This window comes from Hesperophylax consimilis, chromosome 7 (genome assembly GCF_061612785.1).
Source record: "Hesperophylax consimilis isolate HC1 chromosome 7, BYU_Hcon_1.0, whole genome shotgun sequence".
Taxonomy (NCBI): domain Eukaryota; kingdom Metazoa; phylum Arthropoda; class Insecta; order Trichoptera; family Limnephilidae; genus Hesperophylax; species Hesperophylax consimilis.
The window spans coordinates 41,013,429-41,040,666 of NC_142842.1; the positions used below are offsets into that span (position 1 = coordinate 41,013,429).

General features: G+C 33.6%; 1 protein-coding gene across 1 annotated transcript in view; it reads right to left on the reverse strand.

Annotated features, from left to right (window-relative positions):
* Nucleotides 1-27,238, reverse strand: part of LOC149422782 (breast cancer anti-estrogen resistance protein 1-like) — a 166,693-nt gene that overhangs the window by 7,663 nt on the left and 131,792 nt on the right. Inside the window, exons 2-3 of the mRNA XM_089633507.1 lie at nt 14,978-15,121; nt 10,199-10,411 (exon numbers count right to left, since the gene is read on the reverse strand). Of these exons, the coding sequence (XP_089489633.1) occupies nt 10,199-10,411; nt 14,978-15,121 (357 nt within the window). The remainder of the gene's footprint in view (nt 1-10,198; nt 10,412-14,977; nt 15,122-27,238) is intronic.

Genomic DNA, 27,238 nt, shown 5'->3' on the forward strand with positions numbered 1-27,238 from the left:
TATGCCCCGTGTCCCTGGAGTACAGGTAGGCTGGTAGTTTGGTAGGCGGGAGGTATTTTATATTTCATGGAGATAGCCCGATACGTGATACACCTGACCTAGTTGGGTTGGGCTAAAGGATGCCAATCAAGTTGCCACTTCGGGCAGAATGGATTACCGTGGGATTACGGTAAATCACGTACATCCACATTGTATACACAGCACGTAAGATAATTACTTAGTACCTACGCAATTTACGGGATACGCCGAATTTTAAATATTCTGGGATAGGTACATTGGTGAAAATTACGGGCAGCTTTCCGATTTATCTTAGTTGAAAAAATAAAAATAATTCAAGTAATTTTCAACGATATAAATAATGCGACTAAATACGAAAAGAAAATTAAAAACAAATCATTTAAGCTCATTGAAGAATATGAACGTCGAGAGAGTACATCCAAAAATAACCCATGCAGAAGAATAGTAATATTCTAACCTTACTTTTTATTATTATTGAGATATGTTATTATAGCCTTCTTGTCACTATATTTCGTGCAGTTGTACACATCTACAATTTCTGCGAAACATTGCCAACTGCATGCAATCAAGCGAGTATCTAAATGACTCAGTCCTGATATTGTTGTTATTATGTAATTTTCGATCGAGTAGTTCTGTTGGTATGCTAAAAGTGATTAGTAAATCAGTTCTGTATATAATTCCACTAACATTTTAAAAAATAAAAGTCATGTCGGAAACAAGCCGTCTATCTGAGAGTTTTAATGATTTCATCAATTGTTTTTATTTATAGTTTCTATAGGTAGACATGGTTTTGAAAGAAGCAAAGGAGTGCTGCCAAGACATAGTTATGTGGCGGTCTATCTCATCTGACTACCCCTTTATGGAAACGGCGTGGTGGTTTGTTGGTTAACTATAGCAATATCCATTTGGTATTTGACGGCCTCCGTGGTCGAGGGGTAAGGCTCTTGACTAGCAAGCCGAAGGTCGTGGGTTCAAATCCCGGCCTGGGCAAGTACATTTTACTTGATTTTTATTTTTTTTTTTATTTATTTATTTATTTAATTCAAAAAACAGTTTTTACATAAAAAGCATACTCTGCACATCTCACTAGGGCATTCCTGTATCAAGATGTGCAGCTTTACAATAATATCATTTAAAAAAAAATACATATATGTAAATTTAAAATAATAACAACATTAAATTAAATTTAAACAAAAAAAGAAAAGTTTATGACACGGACGTTTCGAGACCGGTAGACAAAAATAAACAAAATTTTAGTAACAAATGTATGAAAAAAATAAAAACAAAAAACAAAAAAGTCAACAAAAGAAGCATTATTAAGTAAGTTGGCAACAATAATATTCTTCTGTTAACTAAAGTACAAGGTACCTGTGCTGGCTTATCAGACACAAGCATAGGGCAACCATACTAACAATTACAACATGGATAGTATGAATAATAGATTATAAGAAAAAATAAAAATAAATTAGATTAATTTGTGATATTTAACAATTTGTTAATTTAAAATAATAATAATAATATATATAGTAGGTATACTTGCGGCACGATCCAGAATGGAAGATGATCTCAGTATATTCCTGGTGTAAGACCGCCATTTAGAATTGAAACGTTACTTGAAATGGTTTTAGCTATCTTTGGTGACCAGATCTGAATGGCCAGGTACTCTCCTAACTTAATCTTCCCTAATACCTTCAGCCGTACAATATACCACAATTGGGGATGTCATAGTTTCACTGGCTTCAGTGCGGTATTCACATTTAAATAAAAGAGTTATTTTGCAATACAGTAAAAGAATAAAACCCTCCCTACACCCCTAAACTCTCCCACGTCCGCCCACAGATGTTCGTGGATCCTGGGAACGCTGGGAACTGAATAAGTCCATTTACAAATCTACATGGTTTACTTAGGATCCCCATTCCCAAGACATTTCCTTATTTATTCTTTCCGTGTTCAAAATACCTTTGATCGCAAATCTTATACAGATAGGAATTTACGCAGTCTTTTATGTGAGTTTTTATAAGAAATGTTGTCTGATGTTATTTTAATGGAAAAGAAAATAGTGGCCATGATACATTTACGTTGTTATGTAATCAAAAAATCGTTACTTTATCTACAAAGCAGAAAATCCGCGTGTTGAAGGAGCAAAAACGCTTCAACAGTGAATTCTGGTATCATGAAATTTACACAGACTTTTATGCCTGGAATTTTCAGGTCACCACGTCTATTTTCAGCCTACAATATCAGCTTTTAGATACATATGCCACCCCCTACTAATAAACGTGTTTTAAATTGTACACAACTGATAAACAACGATTCACCATACATTAACGATTGTGTAAATTTTAAAACACGTTTATTAGTAAGGGGGCAAGGGTGTAATAAAATAAGACAAGCCAGATTTCAATTCAATTCAATTTTTCAATTTCAATTTCAATTTCAGTGCCGGCAACCCGGGCGTTTATTTATTATTAGTTATGTACATACATGATTTTTCTCCTTACCCTCCTCACTAGACAAAGTCTGTTCTGAGGCTGGTAACTAACAATTTCTAATTACATAAAAACAAATAAGTGGTAAAAAAAAAGGAAATATATATATTATAGTAAAAATAATAATAATAAAATAAGAGGAAAATCAGAATTTAAAAACAGAGTAGAAAAAAGAAAATATATAATTTTAGATATTAAGAATATTACTTATCTCTCTTCTTTCTTTGACATTCAACCAGTTTAAAAATCTTTTGAATACCCAATTCAAATTATTAGATGCGACGTAGGTCTTTGTTTGGGCTACAAACTTATTGAATATATGTGGTGCCAAGTAAGATTCATGTTTTTTTGCAAAATTTGATTTGATATATGGTACTTGTAATTGATTGTGTGTGTTTGCTCTTGTGTTTTGCGAGTGAGTTATGAAGTGTGGTGATATTTTTATGCAGTTTTTGTAGATGATCTTCTTTATGAATAGTTTATTTATGTCTAATAGGTTATTGTTGATCATTAGCTGTTCTGTCGGATGTTGATAAGGCTTTCTAAACATAATTCTGATTATTGTTTTATGATTGATTTTAAGTGATTTGAGATGAGTCTCTGCTGCTGCTCCCCATACTGAAATACCATACATAAGAATACTTTGACAGAGTGCAAAATATATATTTTTTAGCTGAGGTAGTGACATAATGTTTCGAATTGTTTTGAAGATGTAAGAGAGTTTCCGTATTTTTTTTGTAATTAGGTTGATTTGGAGATCCCATTTTAAGTTATTGTCAACAGTTAAACCGAGATATTTAATATTTTGCGCATAATCAATTTTGTCACAAACACAGCGTGAGTTAGTTAATGAGGTAACTGTGCAGGGGTGAAGATGAAGTTGTGGGCGACTATCTGGCTGACCAGCTAATGTTTTACTGAAAGTTAAGTATTTAGTTTTAGAAATATTTAGTGTCAGTAGATTATTTATTAGCCATCTATTTACTTCAGTCATCCCTGTTTCCGTGTGTTTGAAGACGTTTTCCCATGATTGGGCTTTGAATAAAATTACAGTGTCATCTGCATAACTGATTACTTTGTACTCTATGTTCCCTAGGCTTATCTCAGTTAGACTGTTAATGTAGATGAGAAACATTAAATCTCGGGTGATTCCGAATAAAGTGCAAAGTGCCCTAAAGTGATTTTTGACAACATGGCGCTATAGGAAGTATTAATGTGTTATTATACAAATCCAATGTGGGGGTGGAGAGAAAATATTCACCCACGACAAACAAACACTACACGGGTTTCGCCACCGCCATCTTTATTAACGCTATAAAGGTTTGATAAATGTTTTGTTTTGTAAATTTTTCGTTTTATATAATCTTTTGTTTTGTATAAATTTTTGAATTCATATTCCTTTCTTACAAATTTAATTTACTTATTCCTTATTATGCTGTCTCAGTAGAGGTAAAGTCACAAGGATGAAATTCATAATTGGTTTTATTTTGGCTACTTATATAATACTTGTACAAACTGAAATAAATGTAAATTGTCGATTTCCCGAAAATTATACAGGACGTGCTGTAGAAAATGTACTGACAGTAAAGTTAGAGACCTGTTTTCTGACTTTTGCACTGGGTTAGTACTAAATCCGGGTTTATCAGGGTTTAGTACTAAATCCCTGCTACTAACCTATACTAACTATACTACTTATACTAACCCAGTGCAAAAGATCAAAGTCTCTTTAACTGTCAGGTCATTTCTACAGCACGGCCTATGTTGATAAAAGATGGCGGTGGTTTCCTCATTTGCATGCAATTCCTATCATCCAAAGGAACAGGTAAATACAGCTGATGTGTGATCAGTGCGTTGCAGTCTTGCATGGTACCTACCTCCTCTCAGGACACTAGGCTAAAGGCCTACCGCTGATAACTCCGTAGTAACCTCTCTCTCTTCCTCATTAACGTTACTAGTAACATGAAAGAGAGGTCTCCGGTATCAGCAGTCAGCACTACATACAGCAAGGCCTGATAGCATTATGTTGACGGAACGTGAGGAGAGTGACAAGGGATCGAGGGTGCCAAGAAGTGCCAAGTTAGTGCCAAGTGAGATAATTAGAAGCAGAGAACGCCGCTGTTACTTGTTGGCACCTTATCTAACACAATTAATACTAGGCACAAACTAATTAAGTTCAGATCAGTTCAATACTAAACTTGCGACTTCCTCTCACAAGCAAACAAGCAACTAAATTTGACACAATGTGATTTTTTCCCCAAGCGTTCTGCGTAATATATTGTTTAAAATTTGTAATAAAGTGATATTTACATAATTTAACACAAATATTACAGAGAAAGTTAAAAATAACACATAACATCCATCCATCACATTCATAATTTTTAATACGATTTTTTTCAAAATCGGGAATGGATTATGCAAAAAAATGGGCCAAACGCGCATTTTATTTTATTTTGAGAAACTCGGAACGAAATTTAGTAAATGTTTTCTGATCAGAATTTTAAGAACTAAATTTGGCACATTTAAAACCAAATGGAAAACTATTTCTAAATAGAACATCCAACAGTTTAGAGAATTTTTATTGGACTAATTTTTTCTCTAGGCTGATAATAATATAATAATTTGCTCAATCAAAATTTAGGATAAGATGTGTTTTACCAGAATTGTTAGCTTGTTATTATTCGGAAGCTTTAAAATAGTGATATTCTATATTTTGAAATTCTTTAACTGTTGAACAAGCATTGCTCTAGATACGGAATAGTTTCATTAAGTTTACGAGTGCCAAATGCCAAGTCGCCACTTTCAATTTCTAGCAGGAAGCTGGCCGCCATTCCGTGGTTTAATTACGAAGGCACAAAGAACAACAGAGGATGTTATTCTTCAGCAAAAGCCTTAACTTCTTCACTAAAACTGAATAAAGCCCCCTAAATATCCATTTCCCAGAAAATTCACGAAGGCGTATCAGCCCCGGGGAAATGGAGAATAAAAATAGATTGAAAAATTTATACTTTTTATATAACTACACATAAGATAAAGATATAGAAAAGGTAATAAGTGAAAATAGGAATTTCCCTGGAGTAGAAATGATATTGAAATCTTAAAACGGATAATCTTTTTTATAATAATCGTATCATCTTCAAACATATGCAATGCGAAATATTATCTGTATTATGTACAAAACGTCTTCATCAGACTTTTTTTATTGTTGTATTATGTTCCATTCTGAATTCTGTCGTATTCTGTTTAAAATCATCTGCTATGTCATAACACATTATATGTTGTTTTTTTGGTAAATATAATATGATTAAATGTGTTAAACTCTCTAATCAACTAAATTGCGTATTATAATTTTACAAGCTGACGTGTGCCCAGCGCTGCTGGGGGTTATCCTTAGGTCATAAACATCTACCATCGCAGATTTTTATGTAGGCCTTTTTAAGATATGTAATTCCGTAGTACATTATTTTGATTTATCTCATAAGGTTTAGCCAGCATTAACAAAGGAGTGCCCGAAAAAAAATTTATACGACTTGATTATAAAACATCGACTTTTCTCTACTTTTCATAAATATAATATGAATGTATTATATATGTAAACGTTCCGGAAGAAAATTTCTAAAAGGTAGTGAAAACCCTTTCAAAATCCGTTGCGTAGTTTAGAAGAACTAAGCGCACCAATAGATAGACTTTATTTTATACTATTTAGTAGTTAGGTAGTTGTAATGATGTCAAGTAGATGTAATATATTATGATTTTATTTAATTATTTACTGTTATATACACCCACGGGGCTTTTACATTGGGTACTTGATGTTAAAATTTTACACAAGGGTTAATACTAAACAATGGGTTACATGGTAAATGAAATAGGTGATTATGCCTAGTGTTGTTGCGTGATGTAGTATTTATACGTTTTCAATTGTTAAAAGTAGTATCTAGTTATTTTAATAACAACGTTTGATTTTCGTATGTCTGTACATTTTTGTACGTCCGTTTCCATTTCAAGATGGTGGCCGTTTCAATGGTCAGTAAAGAATCTATTTCAAATGTGAAAAAATATTTAATAAGAAGAAAAAAAATTAGAAACATCATTTTTGGACGCGAGGTCTACTGTTCACAGAAGTACCTTTAAGACTCGCATTGATTTTATCTTTCACAAAAATTTGCGTTATAAACAAGACTCAAAATTTTTACTATACGGAGTGTTGTGTGTACAATACAAAATGGCAAGATCTACAACAAAAAAAGCTTATACTAGTCACATGACGTGTGTCGTATGTAGGTAGCGTTTTGCCTATATCAATTTGGGCAGAGTGCAAGAGATTACTTTTATGGAGAATAATGACTTCTTTGAGCTCCAGACATTGCGCCATTTTCTTTTTCCGTAATAATCCGCAGAAAGGGGGAGCTAAGTCGATGAGAGTCCGGAGGAAGCGCGAAGAAACGGGGAGAAACGGGGAGAAACAGAAACAATGAAAGTAAAAGGCTTTGGAATAAATGGAACTCAATGCGTAGAATAATACTCTGGGGGAGGCTTCACATTATCTAAGGTAGTTAGACAAAGGCCGAGCAGGTACCATCCAAATTACCTGGATTAAAGCAGTCGAACGAACGCATAATTGAAAAGTTTGCTTCATTTTCATTCAAACGACGTCAGTTCAAAGGAAAGGAAAACAAAGCTTTCAAAAATCACAAATCATTCTAAAAATGTACGGATCAACAGCGATGGGATACATTAATTAGAACAGATTGATTCCCTTAGTATAAAAATATACGGATCAACAGCGATAAGATACATTACTTAGAACAGATTGATTCCCTTAGTATAAAAATAAAAACCTTAGAAAAAAAAATTTAGAGCTACTGAATTTATTTGAGACTTGTTACTTTTATTTATTTATTGGTAAAGGTAAGAGACAGCTTATGCATAAAATATAAATATATACAGTCAAGCCAAAAAAGTCTCCTATATTAAAATTGATAGGAGATGGAGTTTTATTGCATAAAAAAAAAAATATATATTTTTTAGGTGAGGAGGGGAGGAATAGGAATTTAGGATGAGATAGATATATGGGGAATTTAGGATGAGATAAATTTAGGATGTGATAGGAGATGCTCTGGATACATTCCATACTGTTGTATTAATTTTCGATCGTACGTGTTACTTGTACCTAATCGATATTTGTGAAGTGTATTGCTAAAAATGTCTATGTTTTGAAATTTAGTATTATATTGGGCACATATACGTGGAATTGGTGATTTTTTTCTAAAGTTAGTTCTATATGTAGGTAAATGCAACAAATGGGATTCCCGTGTTGATCTTGTTGGAATATGAATATTTATTAGATTGGTTAGCTCTGGTGAGTCGAGGCCATTGTTAAGAATTTTAAATAATAAGATTTGGTCAAAAATCAAACGTCGTGTGTGAAGGGAGTTGAAGTTGTGGTAATTAATAGAATCGGTGTAATTTGAGATGGAAGGGTTCTTCCGAAGGCAGTAAAGAGTTAAACTGAAAATAGTGGTTTAATTTCATAATGGCAAGTCACAGTGTAAAATGCTTCTCGCGAGTATATTCCAGTTACTGGTCCAACTATTTCAACTTTGGACGTAATCATTGTACTACCGGTTCAAACAACCTAAATATTTTATGGAGAATAATAAAATATAAATTTTAAAAAACATGAGGTGGTTAGTTCAAAATAATGAATCTTATTTTTCATAAAAAAAAAAAAATTGGATGTTATTCTGTCTGTAAGTCTGGTTCAATGAACTGGATTTGCTTTGAAAATAAGTATTATTGGTATATAAGTATTAAAATTGAACCATGATTCTGGGTACAAATGGGTAGACAAACGGTAAGGTAGATATCAATATTATTTTTGCTTCAATTAATTAAAAATATCTGAAATGTATATTTTTTTGTAAAAATTTTTAACAGACGTCTTAATTTTTCAAGTTAAATAAGTAAATATCCTGACGCAGATATTTTTTTACAAATACTTCCAGCTTCACAAATCCTAGAATTATAATACATCGTGATTTTTCACTGGCTGCACTAGCATTATTACTTAATCATTGACGACAATATTAACGAATGTGAAACAGAATAATCAATGATTTAATATTCATTAATAATAATTAAAATGATTAATTATTACAGTTTGATGTTTTATGAATTAAGTTATTCCAAAAATAAAATTAAAATATTATTATTACTGTTTATTTAATATAAACGCGTACGAAAATATATCAAATTTTAATATCGAAATTTCTGCCGACAAACAACGCGGTAATTCAGCGGTCCATTTTCCACGGTTACGCAAAGCTCTCGAATAAATACATATTCAGCGCAGCTAAAAACGTGAATTGTGTTGGTCGCTTCGTGCCATTTAACCGACCGTTTGTTATGGCAAGGGCAGGCTGCTTTAGGACAGGACAACTTCCAAAGTGGGAGATGCGACGCTAGACGCTGCTGACCGCTCTCTGCTGGACCGGGAGAGGCTGCGAACGTTACTCGAGACGAGATGCATTCTTACACGTCGCTAGGGTCACTAGATTCGCTGGAAAAGTAGGTGTATATGGGAGTCGAGCTTTTTCATATGTTACTCGTGCGGTTTGATACAAACTTATAATAAAGTTTCTTTTTATGTGAATACCGCACACGAGTCCCCTTTGCTCCCAATCGTCCGAAGCCAGTAAGACTACGCCACGTCCAGTTGTGAGGTTGAAGGAAGTGGGTAGAGGATAGAGATGAGAAGGAGGGTGGTGGGGAAGTACCTTTCTATTCAAATTCGGTCGCCAAAAACGACTAAAGTCATTTTAAGCAAAGTTCCAATTCTGAATGATGGTCTTTCACCAGGGCGAGAGAAACGTTCCGCAAATATGCTATATACGTATTATTTTTTGTTAATGAATTGTGAAAAAACTCTAATTAATTAAATGATTTTTTGTCGCGCCGAGACTTCCATCCGCGACCATCACACGGAGTCGTCAATGTTCATAAAAGTGTATTTATTTATGACATAAAATCAATTTTCTTATCTGGTTTTTAGTTGGGATATTTTTATCACGCGGAATAGTAATAAGTAGGTCTACTTGCCGTGGGACTATGACATCCCCAATACGAGGTATATTCTGAGACCAAAGAGAAAGAGTTGGGGCAGAGGAAAACGTTTTTGGGAGAAGAATTTTCCGAATTATCAAAAATTTAAGTCGTGCCGCAACAATTAATTTTATTTGACTTTCTGTGAAAAAAAAAAATTTGCAACTAAAGCGGCATTCTATGGCAGGTTTAACTACGGGTCGCTAATAATTTATGAGAAAGGAAGGCAAATACGAGGGGTTTTTCTTACTATAAATTTAAATAATTGTTTTGCCTAATTTCCGTAGCAAATGCACGATGTAACGGCATAAAAGCACGCTCCCTTATATACAAAAGAGATAACGACTGCTGACAACAAAAATTATTTAATTTTTTTTAAACGTACCTCCTTAATGTCTTTTCACAATGTTCTTATTTCTGAACATAAACTGCTTGCTGTTTTAGATTATATTTAATTTTAATGTTCTTGTATTTTCCTGTGCAAGGAATAATTTAGGGAATAAAAGTGGAAAAAGTTTAAAATTGTTTGAATTTATATAAGGTGTGGTTGTACGCAACTAATAGGTCCCCTCATTATTATAATATTGTTTTACCTTATTGGGCTGTGTGTTGAGCGAGCGCCTCCGACTGTGCCCCTTGTAGAGGCTGTGCTGACTGGCCGAGTGCGGGGGCGGCGGTAGGGGGCGCGCGTGCTGGGCGGGGGCGGGGGCGGGGGCGGGCGTGGGCGTGGGCGGGGGTGAGGGCGGACACCCACCCGTGTCGTAAACGCCGGCCAGGAGGCGCAGGCGGTTTCCTGGGCAGATTCCCTGGAGGAAAGAAGATTTAATTTTAGTTATAGGAATTGGTGAACAAAACATGCATGAAGCCGGTTGATAATGTGTCGAAGGTTGAAACAGCTGTCACGAAACTATCAGATCAATAAAATAGCTTTGTGATAACTCGCCAAAACGCACCGATTTGAAGCTGTAAGTGATAGGGAAGGGGTGTTTAGTATCACATGCATCCACATCAGATACCATTATCATTCCCTGATAATAAATACAGTGAAAAACTTGGAAAACTTTCTGAAGTCTCTTTAATTTGACTTGAATATGGTGTTTGAAAGGTACCCTCAAATGATGTATAAAGTGGTGCCGCAGGGCCGGCCCTATGCAGGCGCAATTGGAGCAGTCCGCTCGGTGCGCCTAAATGCCGCACTGATAATACCTAACACGCAGCCCTTGAGATTATTTTTCATAAAAACTGCGCTACACAAATCATCCAAATATGATTGATTATAGTGATCACCTATCTAAACATGTACTAGTTTTTGACAAGAGGCGCCAAAATTGTATTCGCGCCAGGCGCCGTTTGGCTCAGGACCAGCTCTGAGTGCCAGTTCAGGATTATTTTATAACTTGAGCGAGAAAGAGAGACTATAATCCATCTTTAATTAAGCAATTTATTTAAAACAAAACATGTTTAACACACATTCAAATATAGCTTTGTGAAAGTTCATATATTATCTACAATATCTTTGTTTGATAAACTTTTCGAATTCTGCCTCACGCAAACTATATAAATAGCACTTGCACGGAGAAAACTGAGTATTGCTGATTTATTAAAATCTGCTAATGCACCTTCATTTTTCTTGATAATAATAATGACGAAATGCGAAAGTATTATGATTTTAAGTCCTGCAATCCCGTTTTTAAATGAGAATTACTACAAGAACCAACTATTTATGTCGGGGGAGATGGTAAAAAATGCATTAAAGTTCAATTTTTCTCGATCAAAGTTAAATTTGAATGTTTTTATTTATTATTATAAAATAACCCAAACTAACAACCTAAAAACCTATTTTGTGTATGTTTACATCTCCCCCGACTTAAGCATTTTTTCCATTTTAGTAATCAAGTTGATTTTCTTTTAGGTATTTACCCGTTATATTTTCGTAGTATTCAATAGTTCGTGTTATTATATCAAATTCCCGCTGTGTAGCATGACACCAAGATAAATATAAAATAAAGTTGTTTATGTCCCCTTATGAGAATACTTTGGTTAAATGTCAGCGGTTGACATATTTTATAAGAACTGTGACATTTACAAAGTTAGAAGGTGAAAAGAAAGATTAACTTTAGCAAATGAGTCCATTTCAATTCACACGACAGTGATGCTATGTAGATTGCGTAGGGCATAAATTCGGGCGCTTACTCTATTATGAATAAGACTGTACACGCGTATACGTCATTAAAAAGTGCTAATTAAATACAACATAGATAATTACAACATTATCTTAAAGCTATCTAGATGGTTACGTCAATAATTCTTTAAATAAAAAACTAAATTAATTAAGTGCCTGGTACTTCGTGCGTGAAAAATAACTGATGACTGAATTACAAAGGAGCAGATAAACAAATTTTAGATGGTAGATGTAGCAAAACATAATAATTTGTATAGTTAAAAAGTCATCTCGAGGGCGCTGTAAACATAAATATTTAAGTAAAAAGGCACGGTAATATAATTTCATCAAAACGCCAAGCGGACGGTAGAATAAAGGGGTGTCAGATAATATGTTATGTTGGAGAAATAATAGATGATGGAGTCGGGTACGTCCAAGGATGACATGTAAGTAAAAGAGTCCCAACTGTGAGCCAGTGGAACTATGGCGTTCTAGATTATGGGAAATAATGTTGTCACGGAAAACTGTAGCTGAAGAGGGGATGAAATAGAAAGATTGAGTACAATTATTGATAGTATCAAAAGTTTCAAAACGTTTTTGGAACTAATTTGGAACATCTGCCTACAGTCCCCTCTAACCCCGAAAATGCCCAAAGGTGGGTGCTTAGCGGACGTTTATCGACTCCGTTTAAATTTAGACTTCCGAAAATGTTATTTTTGGGTTTTTTGTTTCATTCTTGGAAAAACAAAATAATTATTTTTATTTTATATTATAGAAACAAACAGTACAAGTTTACAGAGTTGAAACAATATACAGGAATAAGATACTTCATGTAGTGTACCTATGATATGTATCCTTGTAATGTCTGCTAATTGGTATGTTTATTCCTTAATTACCAGGTGACTTGTGTAGTTGTATAGGTGTGTGTGTGTGACGTGTGTAATGTATGTGTGAGTGTTTGTGTGTGTGTGTGTGTGTATGTATGTATGCGCATTGAATAGATTAAATTATTGACATGATGCCACGTTTGAATTTGGGCAGTGAATCAGAATAAATATCAATGTTAGAGTTAAGACACATATTATTTAGAGAAAGAAGAGCTCGGTTAATTGTCGAATTAGATGCTGCATTTATTTTATAATTTAGCGTGTGGAATACCACTGCATGTCGAGTTCGTCTCAAAGGTATGTTAAAGTTAATAAGGGACAGAAGTTCAGTAAAGTCAACGTCATTTTTTTAAATTCTGTGTATAAATATTCAGTCAACTACTGCTTGTCTTCGCTGCAAAGTTTCAAATGTACACTCAAAGTTATTGTTGAATATATTTTATTTGGATTTGATTTGGATACGTTCTATACTATATATGTAAAGTTTATATTGCGGATTCCAAATAGGCGATGCATATTATTTACTAATTCAAATAAATCATTTTTGATTCATCCAGTACACCACTACAAGATCGAGGGTCTCTATAAAATGATTTACCTGTGCCTGAGTATTAAGTCACTCTTCCATTCCGAATAAATATGATATTTGAACAGAGTATGTATCGAGGTGCAAATACTCAATATGTTCGTTTATTTAAAATCTTATTAGAGCAACTCATATTAAATTAACATATTTTGAATCGTTCTCGCCTGTTTATGAACTCACTATATTTGTGTTAAGACCCGAATAGCTTACAGCCCTTCCAACTGTGGTCGTTTGGTTGGTGATTTGATGATTAATTAATTAATTAGTAATCTTTTAACTCCTGGCGTGGAGGTATATTACTTAATGGTGTTCAAAACAATATTAATTATATTTCAGGCACGTGCGTATAATTGATGGATAAAAGTCTCCCCATAAAGTTACCGAAAGTAAGATTCATGGAATTCAAAGGGTATTAATCAACCCCAAGTTGTGTTCCTACTTTCTAGTACCTTCGGGATGAAATATCCAAGAATTTTGCGATTATGGGTAATGCCTGCCAACCAGTTCGATATTAATCTTCAAAAGGGGAGTAGGTTGTACCTTCCTTCTGATATATGCTAAAGCAGGTTTAGCCTATATCATTGTACAAAATCGAACTCCAGAATATAATCAGTGATTACATTTTTAATTACGTTTTTCAAGCCCCTATAGCTCTTCTTGTTTAAGGCTCGATTCGCACAGCTTTAGGGTGGCCGTTTTTGACCAGGATATCTCTAAATATTATAAAATAAAGTCAAGATTCGCGTCTGTCTGTTTGTGCGCTTAATTCTTCTAAACTACGCAACGGATTTTTATAGGGTTTTAACTGTTTGGAGATTTTTCCGGAAGGTTTATATATATATAAATATTATATATATATATATATATAATACGTGCATATTATATTTATAGAAAGTAGAGAAAAGTCGTGTTTTATAATCAAGTCGTAAAAATATATTTTCGGGCGCAGTCATAAAAAATATAGCAGGTAGTGTAGGTAGTTAGCCAACACATAAATGTAAATTAATTAAAGTATATTATATATATTTATTTATTTAACGAATATTTACTGAAAAAGATAACAACTAGACAAAGAGACATAGTGAATCTGTTGTAATGACGTTCAAGAACTAGCTTCCTAAATTCGGGATTTCCCAAACGCAGCCATGCTAAAAAATGTTTCATGTGTGGTCTAGATACATTTTTTTGATGGTCGGTAAAAACCAGGGGTATAAATGACCATCAGGTCTTCCAGGGTATGAATGACCCAAAAAACATGAAAACATGCTTCAAACCATGCTTCTGTCAACACTGGTTACCCCTGAGTATTTCACTAAAAGCCGAAGGATGAGTGGTATTTTCGTATAGGAGTTGCTGATGAGGATTGGCCTGTTCGGGTAGTCTTAGTATTGCTAATTTATTAGGCACCTCTTCAAATTACTGTTAATCCGAGTAAAAGAGGAATTGCATGCCGTTTCCTGATAAACTTTTAGTAAATTCACAATAATATTGGAAAATTTGTTCATGCGTTTGTCATTGATAATATATAATGACGAAAATATTAGGATTTTTATGTTCCGATATCATGATAAATGATAACACATTCGAATTTTACTAAAAGTTTAACCTTTAACCTATCAATTCATTCTTCCTGCAATCCCGTTTTAAGCGGATTACGAATAATTTGAAGAGATTGTTAATAAGTTAGCAACATTCAATGAAATACTGGTAAGTGAGAAAGGTGTTGGTAGGTAGGTACCTGTCTCCCCCTGAGCGCGCACAGCCACCAGCCCTCCGTGCCAGCCGTGTTCTGTTCCAGCACGGTCAGCATGTCTCCTTTACGGAAGGCCAGTTCGTCAGGGGTGTCCGCCATATTGTCGTACAAAGCACGCGCCATGCATCTCTGAAACAATTTACAGAAATAACCAATTAATAATTAAACCACATATGCGTAGGAACTCATGGTGACTGGTTAAGTTATTACCTATTCTAAATTGATGTGTGTAATCGAGAAAGAATGTTTGCGAACGCTTGGTAAGGGCTCTTTGTCATTCAGATTCCACCCACAACCTTGTAACAGTTTTACTCTTTTGTTATTTCAAAGAACCTGCGAACATCACATTGGCGCAGCCGGTAGGAACACGTGTCACAAGCGTCTGGAAGGTCGGTGTCCGCAGCTCTCCATGGAACGACCAAGGAACCTAAAGAGGATGGAACGTGAAGAGTGAAGGAACCTAGTTCTAATTGTAGAAGGCGTCACGATCCTCATCAATTAGTGTACGATTAAAGACATAATATGCAGAAGAACAAACATTTGGTGTGGTTCTGCCGCTGAGAGCCCTTTTATAAATTCTCCTTCTGTTACATACGTAGTCCATAAGAAACTGGGAGAGTCACCCCTAAACCAAAACCAGAAGATGTGAAAAGAAGTAAATGGTACTTTTAAAAATAATATTCGAGTCTTGCATTATTGTCGCGCGATTTCAAATCATTTAAAAAGGAAATGTATTCTTTTTTTAAATGTTTTCTTCAGCAACTGAAAGCTTTACAATCTGAAGAAAAAAAATAACATAATTTTCTTAACCATGACTTATAGGTACATATTATTTTATTAAATACACAAAAGCTTTACTAAATTATCGATATAAAAATACAACTTATTAAGATTTAATAAAAAATGTTAAGCGTTTTGGAGACTATGAAACTTTGTAGGTGGGTAGGTACTATCATAGATGTATTGTACTTAGATGAGATAGAAGCGAAAAAATAGGTTCCACCTTTTTATCTTCAAGTGACCTCCAACGCTAAAACTACCGAATCCGGTCTACGTGCACCGCTTATCGCGTTCTAATGGTGGAACACGTTTCGACAAAGTATTAATTAGTACGTAATATCGCCTCTATTTGTATAACTTCATGGTTACTAAAGATTTTGTATTTGGTTTCGTCGATTTTTAAGACCAAACGACTATACAATGCGACACTAATGTCCCTAATTCCGTCAATATAGAAACTATTAAAACTTTTATTTTATTATAGTCGTCATGGTAAAAAAAATTTGATGTAAGGCCGATCCCTAATTTCCACCAATTTGAACAGAGCTATTCCACCATAAAACATGGCGTCATGGGGATATTAGACTTAATGTTGCATGTCCCGGTTATGGGATTCCCTTTTAGAGTTTCGCAAATTACACCGGATATTATTAGTATTGCCAAAAATACATACTGCCAAAGGTAAAGGGTACCGTGTTTTATGAGAATATGACATGCATGGATATGACAGGGCTGGCAAGACGCTAAGCTAATCGCTCCGCTGTAACCTCTCCCTCTTTCTCACAAACGACGCATGTATTGGAAAGAGTAGTTATAATGAAGCTCTCAGTGGCAGGACTACATAAATATTCATGAAAATCTACTCACATTATTTTAGGTTAATACTATGACTATTCAAAACTTCTTGGTACAACTAGCAATGGCAGTTTAACAGCATTCCCACTTTTAAATAAATACTGTGCTATTATGTTTTTTTTTAACAAATTAAGGCAGTAATCAGATATGGTTGGATATACCGATAGAAGTGTTTTTTTACATTACACACGGAGTATGAGTATTGCTGATTTATTAAAAATCTCATCAAAATTATTGATAATTCGGTTAAAAGTGGGCCTGCAGGCTGCTTCCTGATAAACTTTAAGTTAATTCGTAATAATATCGGAACACGTGTTCATACTCCTGCGTTTGTCTTAATAACATACAATGACGAAATGCGAAAATGTTAGGATTTTTATAAGCACGTGTTCCGACATCGTGAGAATTCATTGGTATTTTATTGAAGTTTATAAGGACACCTATCCATTCATTCGTTAGGCCGGCAATCCAATTTTTAACCGGATAAAGAATAATTTAAAGAGATTCTTAATAAGAAATATTTCTATCAGCAAGTTCACTCCGTGTACGGGAGGGCTGGAGAAAATAATTTCCCTCAGGACCTATGTCATATTTGGGGATGATGTGAGGAGGGACTCTTTGAGGAAAGAAAGGAGATAATAATAAACCTGGGTCTTGAACAAGAAAGAAGAAAGGAGAAAACACAGAGGCCGAAAAATCATCGCTAATCAGGACGAGTCGTAGAAACGACCCATCCTCATGTGAACTGTGTACGCTAGTTCCTCGGAACATCTTCGATTGAAATACCAATAGAACAAGCGTGTTTTGGGCGTCTCTAGTGTGATTCAATTCATCATACTTTTTCAAATATCGAATTTCTTTCTTGAGCAGATAATCAATTTCTTTTGCCTGTCCAGAGTATGAAAGTCTTATGTAAATTAGCGACATCAGTTTTCTTTCAAATCGTTACAGGTCACACTTCTAGTGATTAACTACTGTTCGATATCATTTTGCAAATAGTAGCAGAGTACATAATTACTTTGATCAATCGATGAAATTATCAAATTGATTGAAATAAACATTGCATTACTTTTTGCCACAAATAACAAAAAATGTCACTTTAATAATATCAGCATGAATTCAATTCGACTGGCCGACGCTAAAAATAAGTTTTTGAGATAAGACAGTATCGATTAGATATTTAATACTATGTCTAATAGTACATGGAGAAAAATGAGTATTGCTAATTTATTAACTATCTCTTAAAATTATTGGTAATACGGTTAAAAACGGGATTGCAGGCCGTTTCCTGATAAAATTAAAGTAAATCCAGAATTCGGAACACGTGTTCATGCACCTGCATTTGCCTTGATAATATACGACGACGAAATGCGCAAATATTAGGATTTTAACGAACACGTATTTCGACATCGTTGTAATAGAATAGAATGTGCATATTTTACTATTTTTATTCAGTACAGGCATATAATATACAGGACCGAACAAATGCACCTAACATTATCAGCTTACTCGATCCACTTGCACGATGAAGGCCTTTCCAGAAACTATGTACCTTCTTTAACATGGCGGGTTTAGTCGAAACAAACAAGATCAAAACTTTATGCATTTTTTTGGAAGCATGGCTTGGCAAAAATATTTTTTTTCAATGAAAATGGAGCTCTTCGGTAGTAGAACCCAAAACCAAGACGGTCGGTTTACGTAAAAGTGAGAAATAAATAACGGAAGCATAATTACGAAGGTAATAAGTAGAATCTTTTTTAAATAATTATTCTTCAGGAAACGTTAAAACAGTGAGCTCTGGCGGTGACTCTGGTATGAAATTTAACTGGAACTCTAAAATTTACAGGTCATATGCGCTATGGAGCTTTGAAATGTTTATTTAACCGTAAAAAATGGACAAGACGTCAAATTTCTTATTCAAAAATGCTAATAATGATCAATAAGAAAAGAACATTTCGATACAAGTTGAAGCCGGGTAATAAAATATATTGATAAAATATCAATTAAAATATTTTGGAAATAAATATTCTCTGGGTAGGTGTACTTAAATCTACGTCCGGAGGGACCGTACCTTCCTGGATCCAAAATCATACACCCTCAACTTATGCGAAAAATATGTTAAACAAAAGGTCAACGCTCAAAAAATGCGAAAATATATTCTTCTAGCCCTAAATTCAGGCTTCACTGATTTCGACCGGAGTTAAATAACACGGAAATAAGTCAGAAATATAAAAAAGGCAAGTTGCGAGGAAAAACTTTTAGGGAAAATAAAACTTTTGAGGATTTGTAACCGGGAACGCTTGTGTGAAATAATAATGAAGTATAAAAATCGACTTTATAACAAATGGGCTCGTAAAACGGTTTTAATGGGAATTTTATCCGTTTATTTAAAAAATCGAGTTCGCAGAGGAAATATTATTTTGGTTTATGAGAGCATCAGTTAGTATATTAAAAAAATTCAAGCAGGTCCATAATGGTAAACTGTTCACTGGAAGGCTGAAATCAAAAGGAAAAAAATGACAAAGGTAGCGAGCAGTCGACAATGGAGTTCTGATACAAACCCTGATTTATGACAGTAATTGGCAACAGAAATGTCACCTCTGAGACGTATAGACATGTACGACCGTATTACGAATGCAGAAATTCGAACATAAAGTCAGATAAATAAAAATTTACACATGGGAGGAACAGAGAAAGGAATCAAGACAATGTGTAACGTTCAAGAGAATGGACGAAGAAGTTGAAGAAACCCCTTAAAGATTTATTTTTTATTTTTATATTAACTCCACACAGGAGGCCCTGAAGAAAATAATTTCCCTCAGGGCCTATGTCATCTTTGGGGATGCTGTGTGGAGGGATATGACACGATCAAGTGAATCAAATACTTGAGTCGGTTCATGTCAAGCGTCGGTACAGCAAAACCGTCGAATCACGGAGATAAATATTACTATTGCTAATTCATTAAAAATCTTTTCAAATTATTGGTAATTCCGGTTAAAAACGGGATTGTAGGTCTTACGAATGAATTGACAGGTTTCGTGATAAACTTGTTAGTTCATGAAGAACCTAATATTTTTGCAATACAACGAAAATTATTTGTATCGTCATGATATATTATCAGGGTAAATCGATAAAACATTCTCAAATTGATGTTTTATTAATAAGGCCTGTTAATTTATTGTGAATGCAAAAATCGATTTCTCTCCGTGTATATTGTGAAGACAGATTTGTGTGATTATCTATCCTATCTGATTACTGAAATGCATGACATTTCATCTATAGTTCTCTACGTGTATGTTGTGAAGACATCTTATCATTGATGTATTATACTTGGTCAATTAATCATGTTTATCCTATCTGACTATTGAAATGCATGATGACCTGTCATCTATATTTTTCACTCGATCTTTCGTGATAAGTTAGTTAGATTGTTAGTCAGTAAGTAGATCACACGCCTGTTGACCTACTGCGCAAGACAGATTGGCAGTACAAGTAAAATGATAAATGGGAGCCCTGTGAACAAATTTAACTAACTTTTCAGTTAAATCAAACGAAGTTCTAAATTCGATATACACATATTTGTGTAAGTATCTACATGGTGTGGACGTCGCGTCGTTCGAGTTGGCGCCGTACCGACACATTTGGATAGCGTACTAGCGTCTACTTCAATAAAAATATTACGTTTGCTTTCTTGCGTTTTATAGCGCTATATTTTCAGTATAGAGTCAACGACCCTTTTTAAAGCAAAGATATTGTTTTTCGTTAAAAGAAAAGTTCCATCTTTTTCGAAAAACTACGTTGACGCAACTATAAGCATCTCCCTTTAACAAACGTTCCTGCATTCCTCCACCCAATTACCTGACCCTGTCTGACAGTTTGGAGTACATACTTACCTACATCAATAACATTGCAACAATTTATTATACATTAATAGTCTGTTAAGAAAACCTGTGCAACAGTGAACTTATTTCCTCGTTGCGTTAAATTCGAGTATATTATGAAAGCTTGTGCAGTGATCATCCGCAGCGTCCCTCAAGGCCATAATATCGATTTGCAACAAAGCGTGTTCCAAAGACCAAGGGTCAGAATCCGTTTCTAATTCTAATTGTTAACCACAGCCAACCCAATAGTTGTTTCAAATATTATTTAAAGTCCATAATAAAACCACAAATTATTTCATACACCTTTTAAATTTGTCATTAAAATCCTTTTAGCCTTCTAAAATTGCACCAAACCAATGTGCACTATTTATCTCTGAAGTGTTTTTTAACCATCTTCTTGTTTCTAGCCCATGACAACTACTCTGGTAACAATTAATGACCCTCTTTTGGGGCTGCCATTGTTTATAAAAATACACCGGTAGTATATTTACTCAATTTAAGCAGAAATACCGGATCTTTCCTGAAAAATTTCTTCTATAACCGTAATCGTTGAAAAAATATTGACGATCTAAAAAGAGAATCGTGTGAAGTAGGATATGTGCGTTCTTTTAGTATAGTAAGAAATGTATATAGTATAACAGGTTTTGCACCCAGACACCCAGACACATCTATTATGATTTATGATTAATATAAATATTATTCACGACGGCTAGCTACAAGCCGCTAGGAACTAATTGATTATTGTAAAAATTATGTTTTTTTATAGCATATTTCTTCTAGCTAGAATTCCGACAGTCACCAAAACTAATGACTGAACACGAAGTAAAACTGCACACGAGCAAGCAATTCGCAGTATAAATCTCATCGATAATTCACTAAAAAGAAAGTTAAACGAGACGCCGCGAAACGTACGTTAGGCTGGGCCATGGAGTTTTTTCGTTGAGATTAATACATTCTTTTAGGGGTCCCAAAAGTTGCGTATAGTTATTTAGATTAAGCATAACCCCATTTTGACCCCTTACCGAGACAATGCGATAAACAATGTGTTCTTATTATTCAAGTTTCAGCAAAGCTACGAGTGTGAAAAACAACAGAAACGGATGCTGTTTTCCACGTATTGTGCACGTTTCACTAATCGTCGGATATCGTCATACCTAAAAAAAATTACGTTCTAATGTACCTACTCAAAAAGACATAATTCTATGAGTCTGCGGGTTGCCTTACCCGCAGACGAGATAATTTATTTGCGGGTATAACAATCTATTACGGTATATGTGGAGGTAAGCACACGAGCGACGCGATATTAGGGGGATTTAAAAAAAATTATATGAATTTTGGAATAGTTTCCAACTGCCACCGCAAATAAAGGCCCAGGATACGTGCTGTGAGGGATCAATTAATAAAGTTTTTTGCTTTAATTTTCAGCATATAATAATAATTTTTTAACAAAAAAAAAGCATTTTTTTTAATTACTCAATGTTAGACTCTTGATGTACTTACCAAAAATGAAAAAAAAACTTTGGATAGCCTAACGTACATTCACCTAGTTAAGCAAGGTAGATTCATGGTCCATGAGATATGAGAGATGGAAGGTTGCTTGCTGAAAGTGTGTCCCCCATAGGAGGGGGGTGGTGGGTGACCTGTGGGGGAGAGGGGGGTTGTGACCTTCCTAGGCCGTCCGATGCATCACCGGTAGTTAACACTCACCCACAGTCAGCGGGCGCCAAGTACCTACCTGGTACCAGCTTGTGGCCGAAACCGGTGCGTCATAGACGGATGCCACGGTGACCAATAACAAAGATATCTCATGCGGTTATTTAATGAATAAATGCATATTTGATTTTATATAGCAGACCATTTGAACAAATTAAATTTACAATATATAAATATATATATATATAACTATAGAAAACTATAGAAACAAAATGCTGAAAATTGCGAGGGATCGCATCGATTACGACTAATGATGCATATTATTAATTACAAGTGTAACGAAAACCTAAATAATATGCACAATATTTCAAAAAAATATTACGAAAAGCCCGCCCGCAAAGTGTTAACACGCAGTGATAATGTACAAGCAAACACATATAATATTATAATTGCAAATGTGAAGTGTATTCCCAGCGCCAACATTATTGTTAATTTTATTACTACCTCAAAATGAACGACTTTATAATAAACGCAATAGATAATTCATATAAAATAGACGAAAGGATTTTTGACACGGTAAATAATACAAACGATTTTATAGATATAAAACCTACAGCCAGCCTAATAATAATACACATGAACGTTAGATCTTTGGAAAAAAATTTCGAAGAATTTCTAATAACTATTAAACAATTAAATAGACTTGACTGTATAATACTATCAGAAACGCATTCATCGAGTGAAATTAATTATAATATACCGGGTTACTCGTACTATGCAACAAAATATAAAATTAACAGAAATAGCGGCGTCGCCATATTTGTATCAAATATTTACGCTGTCACAAGTGTAAATGAAATAATGGTGAATAATGTCAATTTATTAAACTTGGAGATAAATTTTATGAATTATTCATTTAATATCATTGCTATTTATCGGACACACTCTTCTGCTATAACCACATACATAGAAGAATTAAAAAAAATATTACAACATCATAGAAACAAAAAAACAATACTCATCGGAGATATTAACTTAAATATCGCTAATGACTACTCCTCTAACGATAAAGATAACTATTTAAATATGTTAGCAGAATTAAATTACATTTCATGTATAAATTCATACACCAGAAACATTATCGGACAACGACCATCTTGTATCGATCACATATTCACAAACACCAAAGATATACAAAATATATCATCTGCGGTAATTAAAACATCTGTAACGGATCATTTTGCATGTATATTTAAATATGACTACAAACATCAAAACCTCTCATTACCAACCACAACGGCCGTTAATAATACTGATAAATACAACTATAGTATTAATATAAATTCTCTCACTAAAATATTAAGTAACGAAAAAGAATGGCAAGAAATATATCAATGTAACGATGTAGAAGAATGCTGCAAAATATTTGATAAAAAACTGAGTTTTCACATAAATGCTTGTAGAAATATTAAATCTAACAAAACATCTTCAAAACTAAAGCCAATCAAACCATGGATAACTCACGGATTAATCATCTCAATTAGACACAAAGAAACACTCTACAAACAATATACAAAACAACCGGAAAATATAACATTACAAAAACATTTCAAAGCTTATAAAAAAAAACTTACATATCTAATAAAAAACACAAAGGATGACTACTACAAACAAAAACTTGAATTATCTGGAAATGACAGTAAAAGGATTTGGTCCATCATAAATGAAATTGTCGATAAAAAACATTTAAAAAATAAAACAATCAACAATGTAAATCATAATGATTCAAAAATCTGCTGTAAAGATAAACCTCTAGAAGCCGCAAATGTATTTAACAATTTTTTTGCTAATGTAGGAAAAAACCTCGCTAAAAAAATCCAACAAGGCCTTACCCCAAATGACACAAATACTACAGTAAATAATGAGCATAAATTTGAATTATTTCAACCAAAAACACCAGAAGAAATTGAACAAATTATTACAGGTATGAAAGGAGGTTCTGCCCCTGGTTTTGATGGGGTCACAATACAAACACTGAAATGTATAAAATCACAAGTATCAAAACCATTAACTCATATAATCAATACAAGTTTTCAAAGCGGAGTTTTTCCATCCATGTACAAACAATCTGTAATTATACCAATATTTAAAACCGGCAATCCGGAAGAACCAACCAATTACCGCCCTATTTCTTTACTATCAAACATTGCAAAAATATTTGAAAAAATTGCCAAAAAAAGAATAACTCAGTTCATAAAGATTAATAATATAATTCACGAAAATCAGTTTGGATTCATGGAAAACAAAAGCACAAAAGACGCCATTGCTAAATTATCTAGTACCATACAAGACGCTTTAGACAAATCATTAAAATGTGTTGGTATTTTTGTTGATCTCCAAAAAGCCTTCGACAGCATATCTCATGTCAAACTAATACAAAAATTAAAGATCGTAGGTTTTAATGACACAGCATTAAGTTGGCTAAAAAGTTATCTTCACCAAAGAACACAAGTTGTAAAAATTAATCACGCATCTAGTCTACCACTCACAAGTGATTTTGGGATACCACAAGGTACTGTTTTGGGTCCTTTACTTTTTATCATGTACGTAAACGATATTTTCAAACAAAACCTCAGTGGAACAGTTATATCTTACGCAGATGATACAATTATCATAATTAAGGGTAATGACTGGAAAATTGTAAATGAAAATGCAAATAATGACATCCGAATCCTAAAAAACTGGTTCGATACAAATCTACTTACAATTAACGCAAAAAAAACAGTTTATATACCATTCACAATAAATAAATTCAAAACTAACCCCAACATTCATATAATAATACACAACAAAAAATGTAACAAAGATGTTTGTAATGAATCATGTACCATACTAAACCAAACAACTGAAATAAAATACCTCGGTGTAATTGTAGACCAACATATGAAATGGAACAGACACATATGTGAACTTGTTAAACGCATTAGAAAATGTATCTATATATTCATTAGATTAAGAAATGTTCTCAAGATAAACAACCTGAAAAAAGTCTATTACGCACTAGTCCAATCATTACTTCAGTATGGAATCATTGGGTGGGGAGGTGCATATGAAAAATTTTTAAGCTCTGTTAAAGTGGTACAAAAACTAATTATCAAAGTAATTTTGAAAAAAAAACCAACTTTCTCTTCAGCATCATTGTTCAAAATTTTCGAAGTACCAAAAATTGAAGACCTCTATAAAAAAGATGCAATATTACAAATATATAAAGAAACTGTAGTAAAAAAACTTAAATTTAACTCATCCTTAAGGCATAATTTTAACATCCAAATTCCTCTATTTTCAACACAACAAATGCACAATAACTACATTTACAAAGGCATAATATATTTTAATAGTCTTCCCGAAGAAGTGAAAAAAATACCAGATTTTATTTTATTCAAAAAGAAGGTCAAATTTATCTTTAAAAAAAATTAATATCACCTATCAAATGTTATAACTTCAATTCATGTTTCAACCAAAATTAAAGTCACAATCCTCTTTTAAGTTTATATTTATTGTACTGTAATAATGTTAATTACTGATATAAACATGAAATAATTGTCAAATAACTCCTACGCCAAGCTCAAGAGCTAGCACTCTTCATTGGAGTAGAAATTCAACAACATATGTTTTACACTATTACTTATTTTTAACTTATTTTATGTACAATGTAACAATGTTATAAGTTAAACAATAAAAAAAAAAAAAAAAAAAAATATATATATATTTTATATACTTTATATATATATATATATATATATAAAGTTGTCTAAAAATACGGTATAAATTAGGTTACAAAGTCAAATAAATTACTTAAAATATATATAAACATGCTTAAGTCCCCGGCGTTGCCAGGGCTTCACACAGAGTTTTTCGAAATTAGATGGAGACAGTAATTTTCCTCTTATTTTGAAGCGTACAAAATTTCATGAAAATTCTGATTTAAATGGTGAAAAAACGGGGTGGGGTGGTTTTCCGAAATCTGAAGTAGTCAATCACAGCCTTCAGTTTTGAAGGTCAAGTTTGCAAAGTGTCATCCATCTCACAACAGAACAGTAGATAAGCTGAAAAAATAAACCCAGATTAAGACACTCTTATTTACAGATATTATGTAGATAACAAACTAACTAACCATTTGTCTGTTGTGGTGGGTATAGAGGATGGGACTTGAATCACTTGATTTGGGACGTAACCGACTTCTCACATTCACCTCATTTAGTTTGACAATCCCATAGTCGTCCGGTGTAAACAGAGGTATCAATCAAAACTTTTAAAAATCTATTTTTAATCGAATAATAAAAATTTAAAAAATAACACTTTCGGTTGTGCGTGAGTCCTGCGTAACTGGTAAAATGAACCTTGGAACTCAAATTTGCTATGAATTAATTGTGTGAATAATTCAGAAAAGCGATAAAGTTTGTTTTTTTATGATATTTTAAAAATTGGAACTGATTTGTGAAGAATTCAGATTATCCCGTGATATTTCACGTGCCTGCGCTAGTAAGTAATATAATTTAAAATGTTACAATGTACGTAACGTCCGAAAATTAAAAGAATATACATAGTTTCTATTATTTTTAGTACATATAATGAATTTATGTCGCCGTCGGTGGTAATGGTTAACATAGTTGCCTTCCAAGTAGTTGCTCGGGATTCAATTCTCGACCGTGTCAGTATATATTTAATTAAAGAATGTTGTACTTACACCTTTTTTAATTATAATTTTTCTTTAATGCTCTAGTATTAATTATAAAAATGAAAAGTTCACGGACCCTCAAAATTTTACAGGGAAGTTGATATCATTACTTTTAAGTACCTTATTATAATTATAAATAAATAATTTGGTTGAAATTAAACCTTTTTACATCGCAAGTTTTAACTTTGCCATTTATGGTCTACTTCTTTTACTTGAGAAATGTTTTGAGTTGAGTTGGGTCCATTATTGAAGTTGAGTGAAGTTTGGTCTGAGAAATGTGGAAGGCTATGTGTTATGTGCGAGGTTCGGGAGTTTGGAAACTCCGGCTTTATTGAAGTA